The sequence below is a fragment of the Brienomyrus brachyistius genome, chromosome 18, assembly GCF_023856365.1.
Source record: "Brienomyrus brachyistius isolate T26 chromosome 18, BBRACH_0.4, whole genome shotgun sequence".
Taxonomy (NCBI): Eukaryota; Metazoa; Chordata; class Actinopteri; order Osteoglossiformes; family Mormyridae; genus Brienomyrus; species Brienomyrus brachyistius.
This window is the reverse complement of record NC_064550.1, coordinates 16,770,274-16,785,205: the sequence shown is the minus strand read 5'-3', so window position 1 is coordinate 16,785,205 and position 14,932 is coordinate 16,770,274. Positions and strand designations below refer to the sequence as shown.

Sequence of the window (14,932 nt, the reverse complement as noted above, 5' to 3'; positions counted from 1 at the left end):
TGCTAAAAGCCAGAAATCACAGCTAGCTGGGAAATCGTCTGCCCACACAGAATCTTACTGCCCATCACTTTCAGCACATCCATTTCCTATGTGTCCCACGCATTGCCATTGTCTCCAACAGCTCAGTGATGTCAGCCGATGTGGCTATTTGTCCCATGCAGTTTTCAATTTGCATGTGGACAAACGCATCTGAGATGTGGTGTCACTCAAGTGAAAATTCAGTAACTTGTGTCAGCAATCCACCCATGAATGTAACTGCTATGATATCAGAACTGAGGTTAGGAACTCAGTACTCATCTGGTTGGTTGAAAGTAAATCATGGTCTGGATTTTTACTTTCTGGACCTGAAATTGCCACCTCGGAATTTGCATGTTAGATTATTGCCTCTGGTGTTACAGCCTTGTAGTAACTCTTAATCCCTTTGAAATGCAGGTTTTCATCCTTGCCTGTTATACTGGCTGTTACCCAACTATCTATTTTCTGAATGTTTAACCACTGGGTTGGGGGTTCAGACCCCAAGCCTGCTCGGTGTGTATGCAGTTTGCATGTACTCCTAGTGCTACACTGGTCTTCTCTGGATTCCCCCTGCAGTCCAAAGACATGCAATTATGTTAATTCCATAAATCCATAAACTTGATAAAAATGCTGTGTATTTATAACATGTAAATATATGCTTGGATTTTGCGGATTTGTGTGTTTACATGGAAACATGCAAACTGACTCATTGATACTATGCTTGTTCATGCTCTGAGGCGTTTCGTTTGCCAATATGAGTCTAAATGCCACATCCATAACAGATATTTTCCATTTATTTTTGTTTCTTGGTGGCAGTTATGGCTCTGATAGGTGTGAGAGGCTCAATGGGACTTAAATGAGGACATGTGTCCTGTTATTTTCCTTTGTTTCTGATTTTTAGTGCCTACAATACCAACATGCAATGCTGAGCTCAGAGACTGGTGTTTGTTATGAGTATTTCATGAAAGTACTCATTGAAATGGCTATCACACATATTTTTGCATAAGAAAATTATTTTAAAAATACATGAGTAATGCTTCACAAAGAGCTAACAAAGAGTTACGCCCTACCAAAACTAAAGGATGTTGGTTCATAAACTCTACACGACAATTATGGTAGCGACCCCAGGTGGCTATTGGCTAGCTCTACTTCCATGACCTTCTTGACGGTCTCGATTTCTTTACGTGCATCTACAGCTCGCCTTTGTTCGTGTGGACTGCATTTGACAGGCTACGTTTTGACTTTATTCGTTTCCAACAGGCAAGAACAAAAACCCATTCAGGAGCATCAACATGAAAATATGTGCTCCGTTTCAGTCTACTCATAAGAATCGTCAGATTTCGCCAGAGAAACATTAACTTTATTCATTAGACCAACAATTCTATTAAAAAGGGGAAAACTAGAGAGCGGGAATTTAGTAAACAGTCAGGCTAAATGCCTTTCCTTTAACAGCATTAGGATGAATATTACATTTACACTATCTGTATTATTTCTATTTAAAGGTCGGGGGTCGGACATATTTCCATATTTAATTGACTCCGGTTTCTACTTTGTCCGCCGATGTTCGCGGTTATTATAGCTTCGTCCGTTGGCATAGAGACCGCGCACGCGATGTTGTTTGTCGGCTCTGATTGGCCGCCCTATGAAGCGGCGCGAGCGAAAGGCACTTTTTTTTCTAGATTAATGAATCCGCATCAGCTGAGATCGGAAACAACTGGCCCAGGTGATCCGTGCGACATCGGAGTCAAAGCGGATGCGGGAGGCCCATATATACCGCTAGAGGCGCTCCTTCGCTATCACGGGGTTTGGAAATTTGCTGATTTTGTAGTTTCGAAGGAGTGCAGCTTATCGATCACACGCGAAAAAAAAGGCAAGCGTGTTTTTCTTCGAAGTTTGCCTTATTTGTTCGGTTGTATTTTGTTGGTTAGCGGTTTTTAAATTGCACATATTTTGACGCAATCGTAGTTATGTTTTGAGGCTCACGAGTGTAAGTTTGATTAACGGATCTGTACTGTGAGCTGCTGTGGTATGTTTTACTTCTATAGCTGCTCGTTGGGGAAACATGAATCGTGGTCGCTTTATCACTGCTGCAAGCCGGTATGGCCAGGAGAACGTAACTACCCAACAGGGTGAACCCAACAGGATTAACGCTCCTCGTTTGCCATTCGCCTCAAAAACAAGGGAGAGGACCGTGCTGGGCGTGTTGAATGACAACGAGCTGCATAGCAGATCGTCTGGTCAGGTGTGTGTGCGCGCGTCTGCTGCCTGTTAATTAGATAAGTAAAAATAACCGTGGTTATTGGCCTTTCTTTGTATTCTAGGGCGACCCACAACTAAAGAGAAGGCCAGGTTTTGATGATGCATTTCCTTCAGTCCAGACAACTACTTTACCCACCTGCCTCTCCAATTCAAGTTTTGACATTTATGTGGATGAGCCAAGTGACATCCTTCCAGTCACCAGCACTTTGGGGGTGCCACAATCTCAGTTGATAGATGAAGACCGTGCTGCTCTGCAGCATAAAGACTTCTGCCTCTTCTTGGACCTTAGTTCAGGTATAGTGTGCCTCAAAATGCTTTCACCTGGAATTGATTGATCCCTGCAAGACTTCTATTGTACATGCAGTGATGATAACATTGTGCATGGACAAACGTGCATATAGTGACAGATGAGATGCAACTGTGGTTCAAATGAATGTACACTTTTTTCTTTTTTACCCTGGAGGGACTTCTAAAATAAGGAATAAATTGGCAGACTAACTCTTGTCAATGGCCTAACTGTGTGGTTTTTGCACAGGATCCTGTCTGGATGCCTCTATGCGATCTCAGCCAGAGGATGACGTGACATCGCAAGACTTCTTTGCGGTTACAGAGTATTCAGAGGATATCCATGTGTATCTGCGACAAAGTGAAGTGCGTGTCGTCTAAATCAAAGTGGGGTGGGGGGGGGTTGTCAAAAGTCCTGGGAGGACTCCAGCCCTGTGTAGCTTGGCTATTTCCCTGTTCCACCACAAATAATTCAACTTGAGCTGTGTGATAATTAGCACAAGGAGTTTGTTAATGGGGGGAGGGCAAAATGTGTAGTGCTCTGGCCCTCCAAGACTGGAGTTTGACACCCCCATTCTAAATGCTAGATTACATGCTGGAGGGTGGCTTTCTCCCCATTCCTAGTTGAGTGCTGTTTTTATGTAGGTGAAACACAGACCCAAGACTGGCTACATGAAGAAGCAACCAGACATCACCAACTCGATGAGGGTGATCCTGGTGGACTGGCTGGCTGACGTTGGAGAAGAATACAAGCTCTGTACAGAGACCCTTCATCTGACTGTGAACTACCTGGACCGCTTCCTGTCCTGTATGTCTGTCCATAGAGAGAAGCTTCAGCTAGTGGGAGCTGCAGCCATTCTTGTTGCTGCGTGAGTACATGAGCTTGCTTGTCTGGCCACTGTGGCCTTCTATGTCCTAAATGGCAGTTTCCTGCTTGCAGGAAATATGAAGAGATCTATCCGCCAGATGTGGATGAGCTTGTATATGTAACTGATGACACCTACTCCAAGAAGCAGCTACTGAGAATGGAGCAGCTGCTCCTGAACGTCTTGGCATTTGACCTGACGGTGCCAACAGCTCACCAGTTCCTAAGGCAGTTCCTCACTGTAGATCCTGTCTGCAGTAAGACTGAAAACCTTGCCCTGGTAATTAAGATGCTTCTTGGAGCATGAGGTACATCCTCTAAAATTTTTATGCCTTTTAGACCAGGTAAAATTCTTCCCCCCCCCCCCAGTATCTAGCTGAACTGAGCCTGCTGGAAGCTGACCCTTTCCTGCAGTACATCCCCTCAAAGGTTGCTGCTGCAGCCTACAGTCTTGGGAACTACACGATCAACAAGACTCTTTGGGTAAGCTTGAGCTCCTGTAGAGCCACTGTATAACTACAGTGGCATGTAACACTCCTGTCTCAACAGCCTGATACTCTACGTGCCTTCACTGGCTACACACTGGTGGACATCTTGCCCTGCTTGAAAGAACTGCACAAGCTGTACCTGGATGCTGGCAGCAGACCCCAACAGGCTGTCCAAGAAAAATACAGGAGTTCAAAGTAAGTATTGTCTGCTTTAATGGTTTCCTGCATAATGAATCAAAGCTGACTGGTTTCTCTCTGCAGGTATTGCAGTGTGGCTCTGGTCCCTCCACCGACGTCTCTTCCCCTCCACTGATGCTGCTAGGCTTTTACTTCCAGTAGATTAACATCAGAGCGCTTACTTCTTCAGATGAGGCTCCAGCTATAAACTGCAGAGGCAAATGTGGGTTTATGAAATGTTTTTAAACTAATTTTAATCTTCTGTTTATCTCTGATAGTTCCTATAGGAGGCTATCAAGTGAACAATAAAATTTTAAGTGACTTGCCCCTTGTAGGGATTGTATCCCTGTCTTTTTGAATGTCTCCTATGATCATATGGCTATGGGACTGATTCCATACTTGATGGAACGACTTCAGGATACTTCTCTGCCATGTGAGATCGTCTTGGGTGCTGTAATTCATTTTTATGACCGATTAAAATGACGCAAGTTACCAAGAGTTTAGGCCAAGGCTGTGTGATTTTTATTTCCAACCCCTCCCCAGGAATCTATGCATTGCATGAATGATTGTGATCCACTTCACACATCCTCAACTACTGTTATTCAGGTGCTGTGACTGAAATTCTCAAAGTTTCAAGAGTTACATTGATACTACCTGCATTATCTTCAAGATGTCAGAAGGGTGTAATGACAATAGTACTGAATTCCAAATTCTTATACACTACACTCAAAGGGTGAACTTGTAATTGGGTCTGTACCCTTGTAATTGTACCTTTTTAAGTTGCAAAAATGGACTTTTGAGGAACATCCAAAAGGCACAAGAGCATTAATATACTATCCATGACACATACTTTCCTCAGTGTCCATTTCTGTAGCTTTTAAAAGGTACTACCTGCAGTTCAGAGTACAATTGGCAAACCCTTCAGGTAAAAATTCCAGTAACAAAGATGCAGACTTTTTAAAAAAAAAACAAAAAACTCTTCTGAGAGTATAGCCTTAAATGGCTGGTATTCGACAGAATTCGTTCATAAAACGAACCTTATATCGGGGTAAAATCGCAACATTGATTTCTGCCCCAGTCTTCAGAGTGTTCTGACTCGAGCAAGTTTAAAGAAATTTCCTAACATCTTTTTACTCTTGGGCAATTGTATACAAAGCCCTTGTATCCTTTATAAATTAGTTGCTACTCGCCGGCCAGTTAAGCTGGGAGAGTCGCTTGCATGCGCTACAGGTATGCATGCATGCTTTCTGCAATAATGGGAGGGGGCAGCTCACGCTCCTAGCTGCACGGTTTTGCTGTTTGGCACTAAGATCATGTGACAATGCATCACCTCTAGCAGTTTGCTGTGTTTTAAATCAGCCATTCACCGTGTAAGGGCGAATGATCGTTTAGGTTTAATAGCTTCGCCAACAATTGGGGATGTGACGGTAAGTTAAGTCTATTGCATGCATATACCGTGATTTGATGTTTGGGTGAAGTAGGAAAGTCATTAAGCAGGAAAAACATTGTCGGGCGATACTATGGCAATTTAAAAAGATTACTTGAATGGCGTACTAGTCTGTCATCCAACATCGTCACGTAAGGAGCAAGAGTAATTAAACAGGTTTTGTGGTTCGTAGGTAAGTGTTTAATGAGATTGAGTCGAACCTGCTTCTGGGTATTTAAAAAAAAAGACAATTAGAGCGACACACTCGCCGTAAATGCTGTGTTTGTTGTTGCAGCCATTCAAGGCGATGTTTGTTTATATGAGGAAAGTAAATCTTCGGTCTGTTTGGGATTATTTTTTAAACAATATAGTTACGCAAATTATGCTTTAAATAGGAACTTGACGGTCCTCAGTCTTATATTGCAAATTCTTAATGAAACAGAAGATACTTTTTTCCCTTCTTATTCACTGTTTTACTTTTTAATCGTTACATTGACTTTTCCAGGGGTATTAAGTGATTACAAATTATCTCATACCGCCAACCCTCCCAGAATGGAGAACACAGAGCCTCATACTGATTCAGACAGGGTGCAGGCGATAAGGGAGGTCTTTGAGAAGGCCTGCAAGTTCCAAAATGAAGTTGAGAAGCAGACTGACAGTTTGCAGTGTGGCAGAGCACCAGAGCTCCATGCGAGAGGGACACAGAAACTGGGAGGGCCTTGTGTAGGAGCAGAGTGTAAAGGCCCTGTTGGGTACTCTGCTCGACAGACGCAGAACAAGACCAAGGCATCTTTGAACAGCCTTTCCACCCGCCCGGCTGTGATGGAGTCTACGACATCTCCCTCCAAACTGTCCTCGAACGAGGGAGCTACAGGAGGGGCTGCAAGGGAACCACCAGCTTACACTCCCCAGGCTGTGGATGCGCACCTCACCATTTCCTGTGGAAACAACGAGGGTCAGCAGACTCTAGTTGGAAATACGGACCTTGACTCGCCTGCCTCCTCTCGGTCTCTGGTCCGGGATGGTCAGGAACTCCTCTTCATCCCGAAGGGGGTGCAGATATACTTCGTCACTCCCAATGGGGAGGTCAGTGCCCCTTCCTGCCCAGGTCACCTACGCATCATTCGGCGTAGCAAGCAGGTCTCAGATGCTGCCTCCAGAGGTTCACCATCCATCCTGCAGGTACGTGATGAAGGTGTGGATAACAGGAGGTGGATGCTGTTCTTGAGAGGTGGGTCTCTTAGTGGATCAGGAAGTGGTTCTCATTTGGGTAGCATATTGCTCACATGCTATATGCTGTAGTGGAGTTTTGTGGACATTTATTGTTTTGTGGTAGCCTGAATTTGGTACAAATACATAATTGTCCAACAGTTTTAAGTAAAAAGCCAACAAAGAATTGCATAATACATATAGCTAGATGCATAAATACATACTTTATCCCAAAGGAAATTTAGGCATCCAGTAGCTCAAATACATTCAATAATACATACAATAATAGCAGTGAAGGATTGTGGAGGTAGAGAGTACATCTATGGATGCTGTGCAAATAGTCAATACCTTAAGAAGTTGTAGGAATAATAATTGCTGTTGTACATAATATACATAGTAAAAATGTGAATAAAAAATATAAGAATGTAAAAATATATAAAATATATAAGGTATATAATATGAAATGTATACTTAATTTTTTTTAATATAAAATACACATAACAGGCAAGAAATTAAAGAAAGATTAATACTCTTCAAAGCAGCCTAGTAGAGTTTATGGGTTGACATGATACTGATCTTCAAATATGTGTTGACATATGAAATGTCATTTCCAGTTTTAATACAATACAGTCCACTCTTTTTTTTTTCTTTTTTTTTTCTTTTGCATCCTGTGAGCTTCTCCAGCATTCTCCATTCCCATATATTTCACCATCTGTACGTCAGGGGCGATCGACCTGAGGAGCTATCGAGTCCTGTCATGTTGTCGTCTTTGGTTGGACTTTGATCCATACCTCATTGCATCAGCAGTCTCAGGAGTCACCTGTGGGCTGATATCGTGTTCGTCCCATCATCTCCGCGAGATTGGATGGAGTGGATGGGCGAACCAGGGCAGATCCTCTCCAGAACATTGATTTGAACGCTCTTTGTCTCTAAGGGTCGCAGTACCGTATTCTTTTGGATTACAGGCTATGTTGGTGTTTTCTAATAAGACCCCACCACTGACAACTCTGCTGACCTGATAGTTTCACAACATCTCTAGCAGGAATCTTTTTCCTATGATGGACTTTTCTTATCTCCCTGACGACAGAGTGTCAGGAGGTAGGAAAGTCTAGAGTCCTTATACCATTCTTTCATTCTGATTTTTATTGATGGTGCGCCATTTGCTTGCTGACCAGTTACAGTAATATGTTTGGGCTTAACATTTTCTGTCGTTGTTTTGCCTGTATAACAGTGGGGTGGTGTATTGGAAGGGGATATTGTCCCGGCTGCCAGTAATTTTGTTTTGCTATTGCAACAGTGGAAAGCCTTTCGGGATTGCGGGGAGCAGGGAGATGGGATTTGATGCCCAAATACATGGCTTGGGTGACTATAAAGTTACCTTCAAGGCCTCATTTAAGGTGTGCACTCAGAACACATTTGACAAAACAGCAGTTAAAAGGAATATTTTTTAATGAAAAACTATACAGGGCAAACAATTCATTTAGGCAGAATATCTTTTATATAAAAATAATTGATCTTAATTCAGCTTCTGGTTTAAAGGCTTTAAATTGTATTGCAGAGAGGGATTTCAAAAAAGGTAAATCTGCAGCACTGTGGAAAGTCACAAAGGGGAAAACCATCAGCGCAGGATTTGAGGTTTGAGGTCTGTGCCACTTGTCTGTCTCCTGGTCGAAATCCGGAGCTTAGTGGCCGGAGATGGATTCTGGGACCATATAATTGAGCTGGAAATTTACAGGTTACACTCAGCTTTGCTGTTGGGTCTTATTTTTCCTGTTTTGATATTATTATTAATATTATTATTATTCTATTTGCCTTGAAATGCAGGAGCTCTGGTGTGGATTTAGCCCTGGTGCTGTAATTTTGGATGCTGCCTGTTTCTGAGAGCTTAATTCGCTGACACATAGGATGGTGCTGATGACACTGTTATTCCGTTGTGTTCGCTAGGCTCCGCCCCTCAGCACCACCCTGCACATTCCCTGTCCCATTCCGATGAATCGGCCCCTGGGCACCAGTGCCCTTGCGACAGTTGCTGTTTTGTTGGCAACTGTAGCCAAAGCAATTTGGCAGTTTGGACACGCTGAGCCAGTGGGCAGCGTGCCTGGCTGCCTTTAGGTCTGTTTAACTTCATGGTGTTGCTGGCTCACAGGGGATGACCCACTAGCCGGCCCATCTGAACAAACCACCAAAGCACCAGCATTTTTGTTTCCAAAGCTGTACGAAGTCTCATTTGGCAGGAAAAGTTTAGCGCATAAATAAAGGGAGCCAGTTCTGGACAGAAACGTTTGAAAAGAGCTTAAGTGAGACATGGGCTTTTATTGTCATTAGTCCAACCTACAATTTTAATGCTGATTGGCTGGATGAAAAATAGTGTATCTATATGCAGTGATGTAGTTAGGGCCCACTCTGCCTTTTCAGGGGCCATAAGCAAAGCTTTACTTGGGAGGCCCCCCTACCAAGAAAATTTATGATCATTTCGCCATAACGCAGGTAATTCAGGGACCCCAGGCAGCTGCCTGTTCTGCTTATAGGTAGAGATGAGATTGTGTAACACATACTGTTGTATAGCTGTCAAAATTAACATGTTAATTGTCACGATTATTTAAAACAACGAACATTTTTATTTTAATACAATTCATGTGATTAGCAACATCGGTGCATTATGGGGCAACAATATAAATCATAAAAATGGTTGCAAGAGATTTCATACTTTTTTTCATACTGTTGATTGTTATATTTGAAATATGCATCCTTTGTGATTATTCTACATTAATCTGGCAATTCATTTTACATTTAAAAATGCAATATAACAAGCTTTAGTCTTGAAGTTTTTAATCATGATTAATCGCGATTAATTCATTGCGATTTTATTTATTTATTTATTTTTAATTGATTGACAGCCCTAATTTTTTTTGTGACTTTGTCTGGGACCCCTTACGCCAACCTGGCCTTAGGCAGCTGTCTAGTTTTCAGGTGCCTGTATCCAGCACTTTTTTCCAGCTCTGTCTATGTACTGGTGTGTATGTGGCGACTGTTGAACTGATGAACTGGCCTTCTATTAAAGATATACCTTCGCATCTATTGACTGGGATGGGCTCAGGAGTTTTTCAGACATGACTGGATAATGAATGGATATTGGGATTCATGTAAACGCAGCCAAGCAATATGTGAAATGTAAGTGTGTTTTTATAGGTGTGTGACTGGATTTACGACGTGTCTGTAGACACCCCCGTGCTGCAGTGCAGCTCTGGCCTGTTCATGTTCCCGGACACATCGACTGTCACTCCGGGGTCTTACGTGGGTGTGGTGCTGTCCTCGGAGTTGCCCGACTCAGACCGCAAGATGCTTCGAGACCAACTTTCAGAACTGACAGACCTAAGAGTCCAGGTCAGTAGGAGGTATGGGGGGGGGGGGTAGGACTTGTTTGCAAAACTAGGTAATGCTCAGCCACCTCTGGGGTTGAATGAATCCAGTATCCAGGTTACAGATCGCAGGTTTCATTAAGCCCTCATCTAGATCTGCTACAGTTACCTGTAATTCTTGTAGTTATGGTCTTTTTTTTTTTTTATAAATCTCGTCATTAAGCTAAGGCATTTGAGGGACATTGAGAAGTATTAAGGAAGAAGGCTATTTGATTTTATGTAAGACTAAGGCTGCTTTTAGCTGAGCAGAGAGCACCTTGATGCTGGGTGGAGTCAAAACTTGGCCACTTCAGTCAAATGAAATGGCATTGTGGTGTCCATAGTATGGACTACGGCTACTAGAGTGCCAGTCTGAGCAGTGAAGTTCTGCCCTTATTCCAGCTGGAACAAACAGAAGATTTCAATTTAATATGACAAATGTATGGAGTCTGTACAAGTTAGCATTGTTTATTTTCTCAAAATTTTATTTCTTTTGCATATGATACAGTTACTGCCGGTGAACATGTTTCTTGGATTCACGTATCATACAGATGTTTATAATCTTTGCACTTGGCTTACATTAATCCAAACCATACCTATTTATACAGCTGGATAGTTCACTGAAGCAGTTCAGGTTGAGTAGCTTTGTGCAAGGAAAGTAGAACAGGATTCCTGCTCAGACACAAGCATGTTACCTTCAGGCACCAGACCTGCAGAAGGCTGTGGGTGTGCAGGAGGAGGAGGAGGAGGATGAGGAGGAGAAGATACTGCCAGAGTGGAGTGAGAAGGTGTCCCATGGAATTCTGACAGGTGACCCTGCACCCCCCCCCCCCCCAGACCTGCACCCTCCCTTCAGGAAGACCCTGCAAACCAGAATCTAATCTTCTTCAGTATCTTTGGTTTTGTATCTGCACAGGAGCTTCATGGCTGAGCTGGGGCCTGGTGAAAGGAGCAGAGTACACAGAGATGGCCATCCAGAAGGGGGCGTCCAAGCTGAGGGAGCATATCACCCCAGAGGACGCCCCTGCCAGTGTGGCCAGAGGCTTCCAGGTCGCCAAGCAGGCCACGGGGGGGGCCGTCAAAGTGAGCCAGTACTTAGGTGAGAAGCAATTGCTGCAGCCCGGTATGGGTGTGTGGGTCGTCGTTAATGATTCTGTGAAATGACTACCTTTACTTATTTGATTACGTAACACTTTGATTATAATGGGTCATTATGATACAGCTTATTTACTGGGGGACTGCAGAGTGGACATAACCGGCTTATTTACTGGGGGACTGCAGAGTGGACATAACCGGCTTATTTACTGGGGGACTGCAGAGTGGACATAACCGGCTTATTTACTGGGGGACTGCAGAGTGGACATAACCGGCTTATTTACTGGGGGACTGCAGAGTGGACATAACCGGCTTATTTACTGGGGGACTGCAGAGTGGACATAACCGGCTTATTTACTGGGGGACAGCAGAGTGGACATAACCGGCTTATTTACTGGGGGACTGCAGAGTGGACATAACCGGCTTATTTACTGGGGGACTGCAGAGTGGACATAACCGGCTTATTTACTGGGGGACTGCAGAGTGGACATAACCGGCTTATTTACTGGGGGACTGCAGAGTGGACATAACCGGCTTATTTACTGGGGGACTGCAGAGTGGACATAACCGGCTTATTTACTGGGGGACTGCAGAGTGGACATAACCGGCTTATTTACTGGGGGACTGCAGAGTGGACATAACCAGTGACGGAAACTATTTTATTATTACGGCTGTTGATGATGATTCCACATATCTGAGACGTCGGCTGAAATTGCAGAGTGAGAAAATCAGCCTCTAATCTCTCCTGTGTGGAGTATCATCACAAAGACGTCTCTGTCTGGCGATCTCATCCGTCTGTCCTTTCCTTGAACTTGGATGGCTGCTTAAAGGCATTTTCTGCCTCTTTAAGTTTCTGTTGTGGATTTCTGCAGCGAGCTCTTTGGGGTATGCGTCCAGGCTCCGGGCATATAGCGTTACTAAATCCCTTTTCTGGGCTTGCAATAAATCTCCACTGCTTCATTTTCAATGTGGACTAAGCTCCTTCCTTGTCAATGTAGATATAATTTTCAAACTGAAAAACTGTTTAACGTCTGATGTTACTGCAGTGGGTGAGACTTAGTGATGTCACAGCTGCCCATGTGCCATTGCAGTGGGCGGGGTCTGCACAGTGGCCAGCTGCATGGGCAGGGAGCTGGCACCACACGTTAAGAAGCACGGCAGCAAGCTGGTGCCAGGATCCCTGAAGACCGGGAACGGGCACTTCAACGTCGACGGCGCGATGAAGGTGGCGGCCAGCGGGATGCAAGGTATGGAGAAGAATTCCAAGCAAAACATCGGCCATTTCCAGGATAATCAGACCGTGAAACTGAAGGCGATCAGCTGTAGTTCTACCATCAAGTTTAATTCAAAGTCTTATTGTCACATGTTCCATATAGTGAAATTCTCCCTTGGATGATTCATGACAATACATGTACAGGGAACAGTGAATGAGAGTGAACAATGAACACGTATAATTAGTATTATGTGCAAGATGAACAAGTGAAAAGAAAGTGGTGACTGCAGCAGTAGATTAAGTGACCTTTGTCATTTAGTAGCATCATTATGAAAGTGCAGTCATTGCTGTTTAAATCGTCTTATATTTACATGAATGTTAGCAGATGCTTTTGTCTAAAACGATGCTAAATCTGGGGCATGCAGCTGTCATTGTGCCAGCTTGGGTATAAGTGCCTGTAGGCTGAGCAGTGAACAGTGACAAGCGCAGGGGCCGCTGATGCTCTGCTGCTTTCACCACGTTACATAGTTCTTCGTGGCCTTGTGCGGTTGCCATGCCAGCATTAGGACAGACCTCACGGTGCGCCTGTGGATGTTTCTGGGGACTGTTGGTCACATTCACGCCTTCCTTTGAGGCCTGAGGAAGTACGGCTGCTGATGAGTCGTCTGCACAGCGGCTGCAGTGAGCTGTGACCACTTACCGTCGGCTCTAGGGGCCACTCGGGGGGATTTAAAGCTACAGTCCTCCAATGTAGATGGGATGGGTACCTGCCTCCTGTTGACTTGTTGACATTCAGAGAGAGCTTGTTGTTTGAATGCTGCTTTGGGGAACTTTACCCCCTCTTGGTAGGCAGTCTCATTGTTGATTGGGTATATGATAGTGATGCCAATGAGCTTGATGATGGAGTTGTGTCTGGTCACACAATCATGCGTACAGGGAATCAGTAAGGGGCTTGGCACACTGCCCTGGGGATTACCGGTGTTAAAGATCAGGGGTTTTCCCTGCCGACATGCATGTGTTGGGGTTTGCCAGTGAGGATGGGTAGGATCTAGAGCTGCGTAAACAATAGCCTCGCATATGGACTGTTATGCAAGTGGACTATAGTGGTGTAGAGTGCAAGGAATACAGCATCCTCAGAGGACCTATTGTGGCAGAAGGCAAACTGGAGGGGATGCAGGCAGCAATGATGCCCTTAATGTGGCTCGGCACCAGCCTCGTAAAGCACTGCATTGCAGTGGGAATAAGTGCCACTGAGCGGTTATCATTTTAAGGCATGCACTGTGTTTTTCAAATGGGGGTAATGGTGGTGTTTATCAGACGATTTACAGAGGTGGTTTTACAGACTCCTTGGTCCATTTCTCTTGCAGGAGTGAGAAACTGCACACCTTCGCTGTCTTGTCTGTGGGACTGGTTTTTGTGTGTTTTTTTTTTAAACAAGCCAATAATGTGGCTCCCACAGGACTTGCAACCGTGTGGTCCGGACTGGAACTGGCGTCGACTAATATCGGCAAGAGCGTGGCGTCAGAGACCGTCTCCACCGTGAAGCATAAGTATGCATTTACTCTCTCCAAGGGCGCATAGGTTATGTGTTTCTGTTTTTATGTACTTTCCTCTTGAGGAATAGTTGTTTCTTTACCTTGTGAATTATTGAAGTTTTTTTTTTCTACTATCGAAGGAAAATAATCAGGTTCTTTTTTTCCTTTTCAGGTTTAGGGGTATAGAAAACATACTAGACCCTCCTTGCAACACCAAACCTGTAAAGGATTAATAGCTGCATGAGGGATGTGTTGGGTCTCTTTCCTGTCTGGGTGAGGTGGTGGGGGGCACCTTCTGTTAATAAACTTCATAACTGCTTTTGTGTGTCTCCGCTTTCCTTTCCATAACTGCAGACACCTGCTGCTTTTTTAAATTCCACTTATCTCAGTTCAGCTGGAATGTGATTTTTTTTTTTCCCCTGAAATTTATTGATAAACCCAAAACCATCAACGCCGATGTACTATCCACTTGCTCGTCTGCTCCGTGGTCACCTTTCTCATTTAGGTCTCTCCCTTCCTGGTTGCCTTATGTGTCATATTTAACTATTTGCCGTTCAGGCTTGGGATGGGGTCCAGCCAGGACACTGACAGCACAGTCAGTAGTGGTGCTGCTGCTGCTGTCAGTTTCGACCACCTGGATTTGGAGACTTTTATTTAAAAAAAAAAAAAAAAAAAAAAAAAACTGCAGGTATCACAGGAGGCCTGTGCCCTTGTAGGAGATAGCAGTTTTTTCTTCATGCCTTGTATTGTTCCATGTGTGTTTATGTAATACATATCTTAGTGCACTGTATAATTCCCATATTTGAAGGGGAAGAGTGCAACTAGCCTTAAATTCCATGATACTCTCATGAAATTCTCATACTTTCAGCTTACTCGGTAAAGTAAGTCCAGACTAACAAACCACCTATCCATCCATCCATCCTCTGTCTGATCCTGGTCTGGGAAGCTGGTCTAACAGACCAGTGGA

General features: G+C 44.0%; 2 protein-coding genes across 6 annotated transcripts; both read left to right on the top strand.

The window, feature by feature from the left end:
- The first annotated feature begins 1,721 nt into the window (after positions 1–1,721).
- ccna1 (cyclin A1) lies at positions 1,722–4,587 on the top strand. Its single transcript, XM_048984653.1, has 9 exons — positions 1,722–1,885; positions 2,061–2,257; positions 2,337–2,568; positions 2,810–2,925; positions 3,205–3,428; positions 3,500–3,704; positions 3,794–3,907; positions 3,974–4,107; positions 4,174–4,587. Exons 2-9 carry the CDS (start codon positions 2,078–2,080, stop codon positions 4,223–4,225), a joined length of 1,257 nt encoding a protein of 418 aa, XP_048840610.1. The 5' UTR covers positions 1,722–1,885; positions 2,061–2,077; the 3' UTR covers positions 4,226–4,587.
- An 810-nt stretch (positions 4,588–5,397) lies between these two features.
- On the top strand, positions 5,398–14,446 carry sparta (spartin a). 5 transcript variants are annotated; one of them, XM_048983844.1, is made up of 8 exons: positions 5,398–5,516; positions 6,021–6,697; positions 9,914–10,108; positions 10,824–10,932; positions 11,039–11,221; positions 12,309–12,464; positions 13,890–13,980; positions 14,138–14,446. In XM_048983844.1, exons 2-8 carry the CDS (start codon positions 6,068–6,070, stop codon positions 14,196–14,198), a joined length of 1,425 nt encoding a protein of 474 aa, XP_048839801.1. In that variant the 5' UTR covers positions 5,398–5,516; positions 6,021–6,067; the 3' UTR covers positions 14,199–14,446. The 5 variants fall into 5 exon arrangements, with proteins under 5 accessions (XP_048839801.1, XP_048839804.1, XP_048839807.1 ...); XM_048983847.1 differs by having other exon boundaries at positions 5,482–5,516; positions 6,067–6,697; XM_048983850.1 differs by lacking the exon at positions 5,398–5,516 and adding an exon at positions 5,527–5,708 and having other exon boundaries at positions 6,284–6,697.
- Positions 14,447–14,932: the final 486 nt, after the last annotated feature.

Excerpts from the sequence above, each read along its gene's own strand:
- ccna1 (XM_048984653.1), top strand. The coding sequence starts at position 2,078 with ATGAATCGTGGTCGCTTTATCACTGCTGCAAGCCGGTATGGCCAGGAG. Across the intron at positions 2,569-2,809 it reads CTTCTTGGACCTTAGTTCAG|GATCCTGTCTGGATGCCTCT; the intron begins GTATAGTGTGCC and ends GTTTTTGCACAG. Across the intron at positions 4,108-4,173 it reads GAAAAATACAGGAGTTCAAA|GTATTGCAGTGTGGCTCTGG; the intron begins GTAAGTATTGTC and ends TTCTCTCTGCAG.
- sparta (XM_048983844.1), top strand. The coding sequence starts at position 6,068 with ATGGAGAACACAGAGCCTCATACTGATTCAGACAGGGTGCAGGCGATA. Across the intron at positions 6,698-9,913 it reads GTTCACCATCCATCCTGCAG|GTGTGTGACTGGATTTACGA; the intron begins GTACGTGATGAA and ends GTGTTTTTATAG. Across the intron at positions 10,109-10,823 it reads TGACAGACCTAAGAGTCCAG|GCACCAGACCTGCAGAAGGC; the intron begins GTCAGTAGGAGG and ends TGTTACCTTCAG.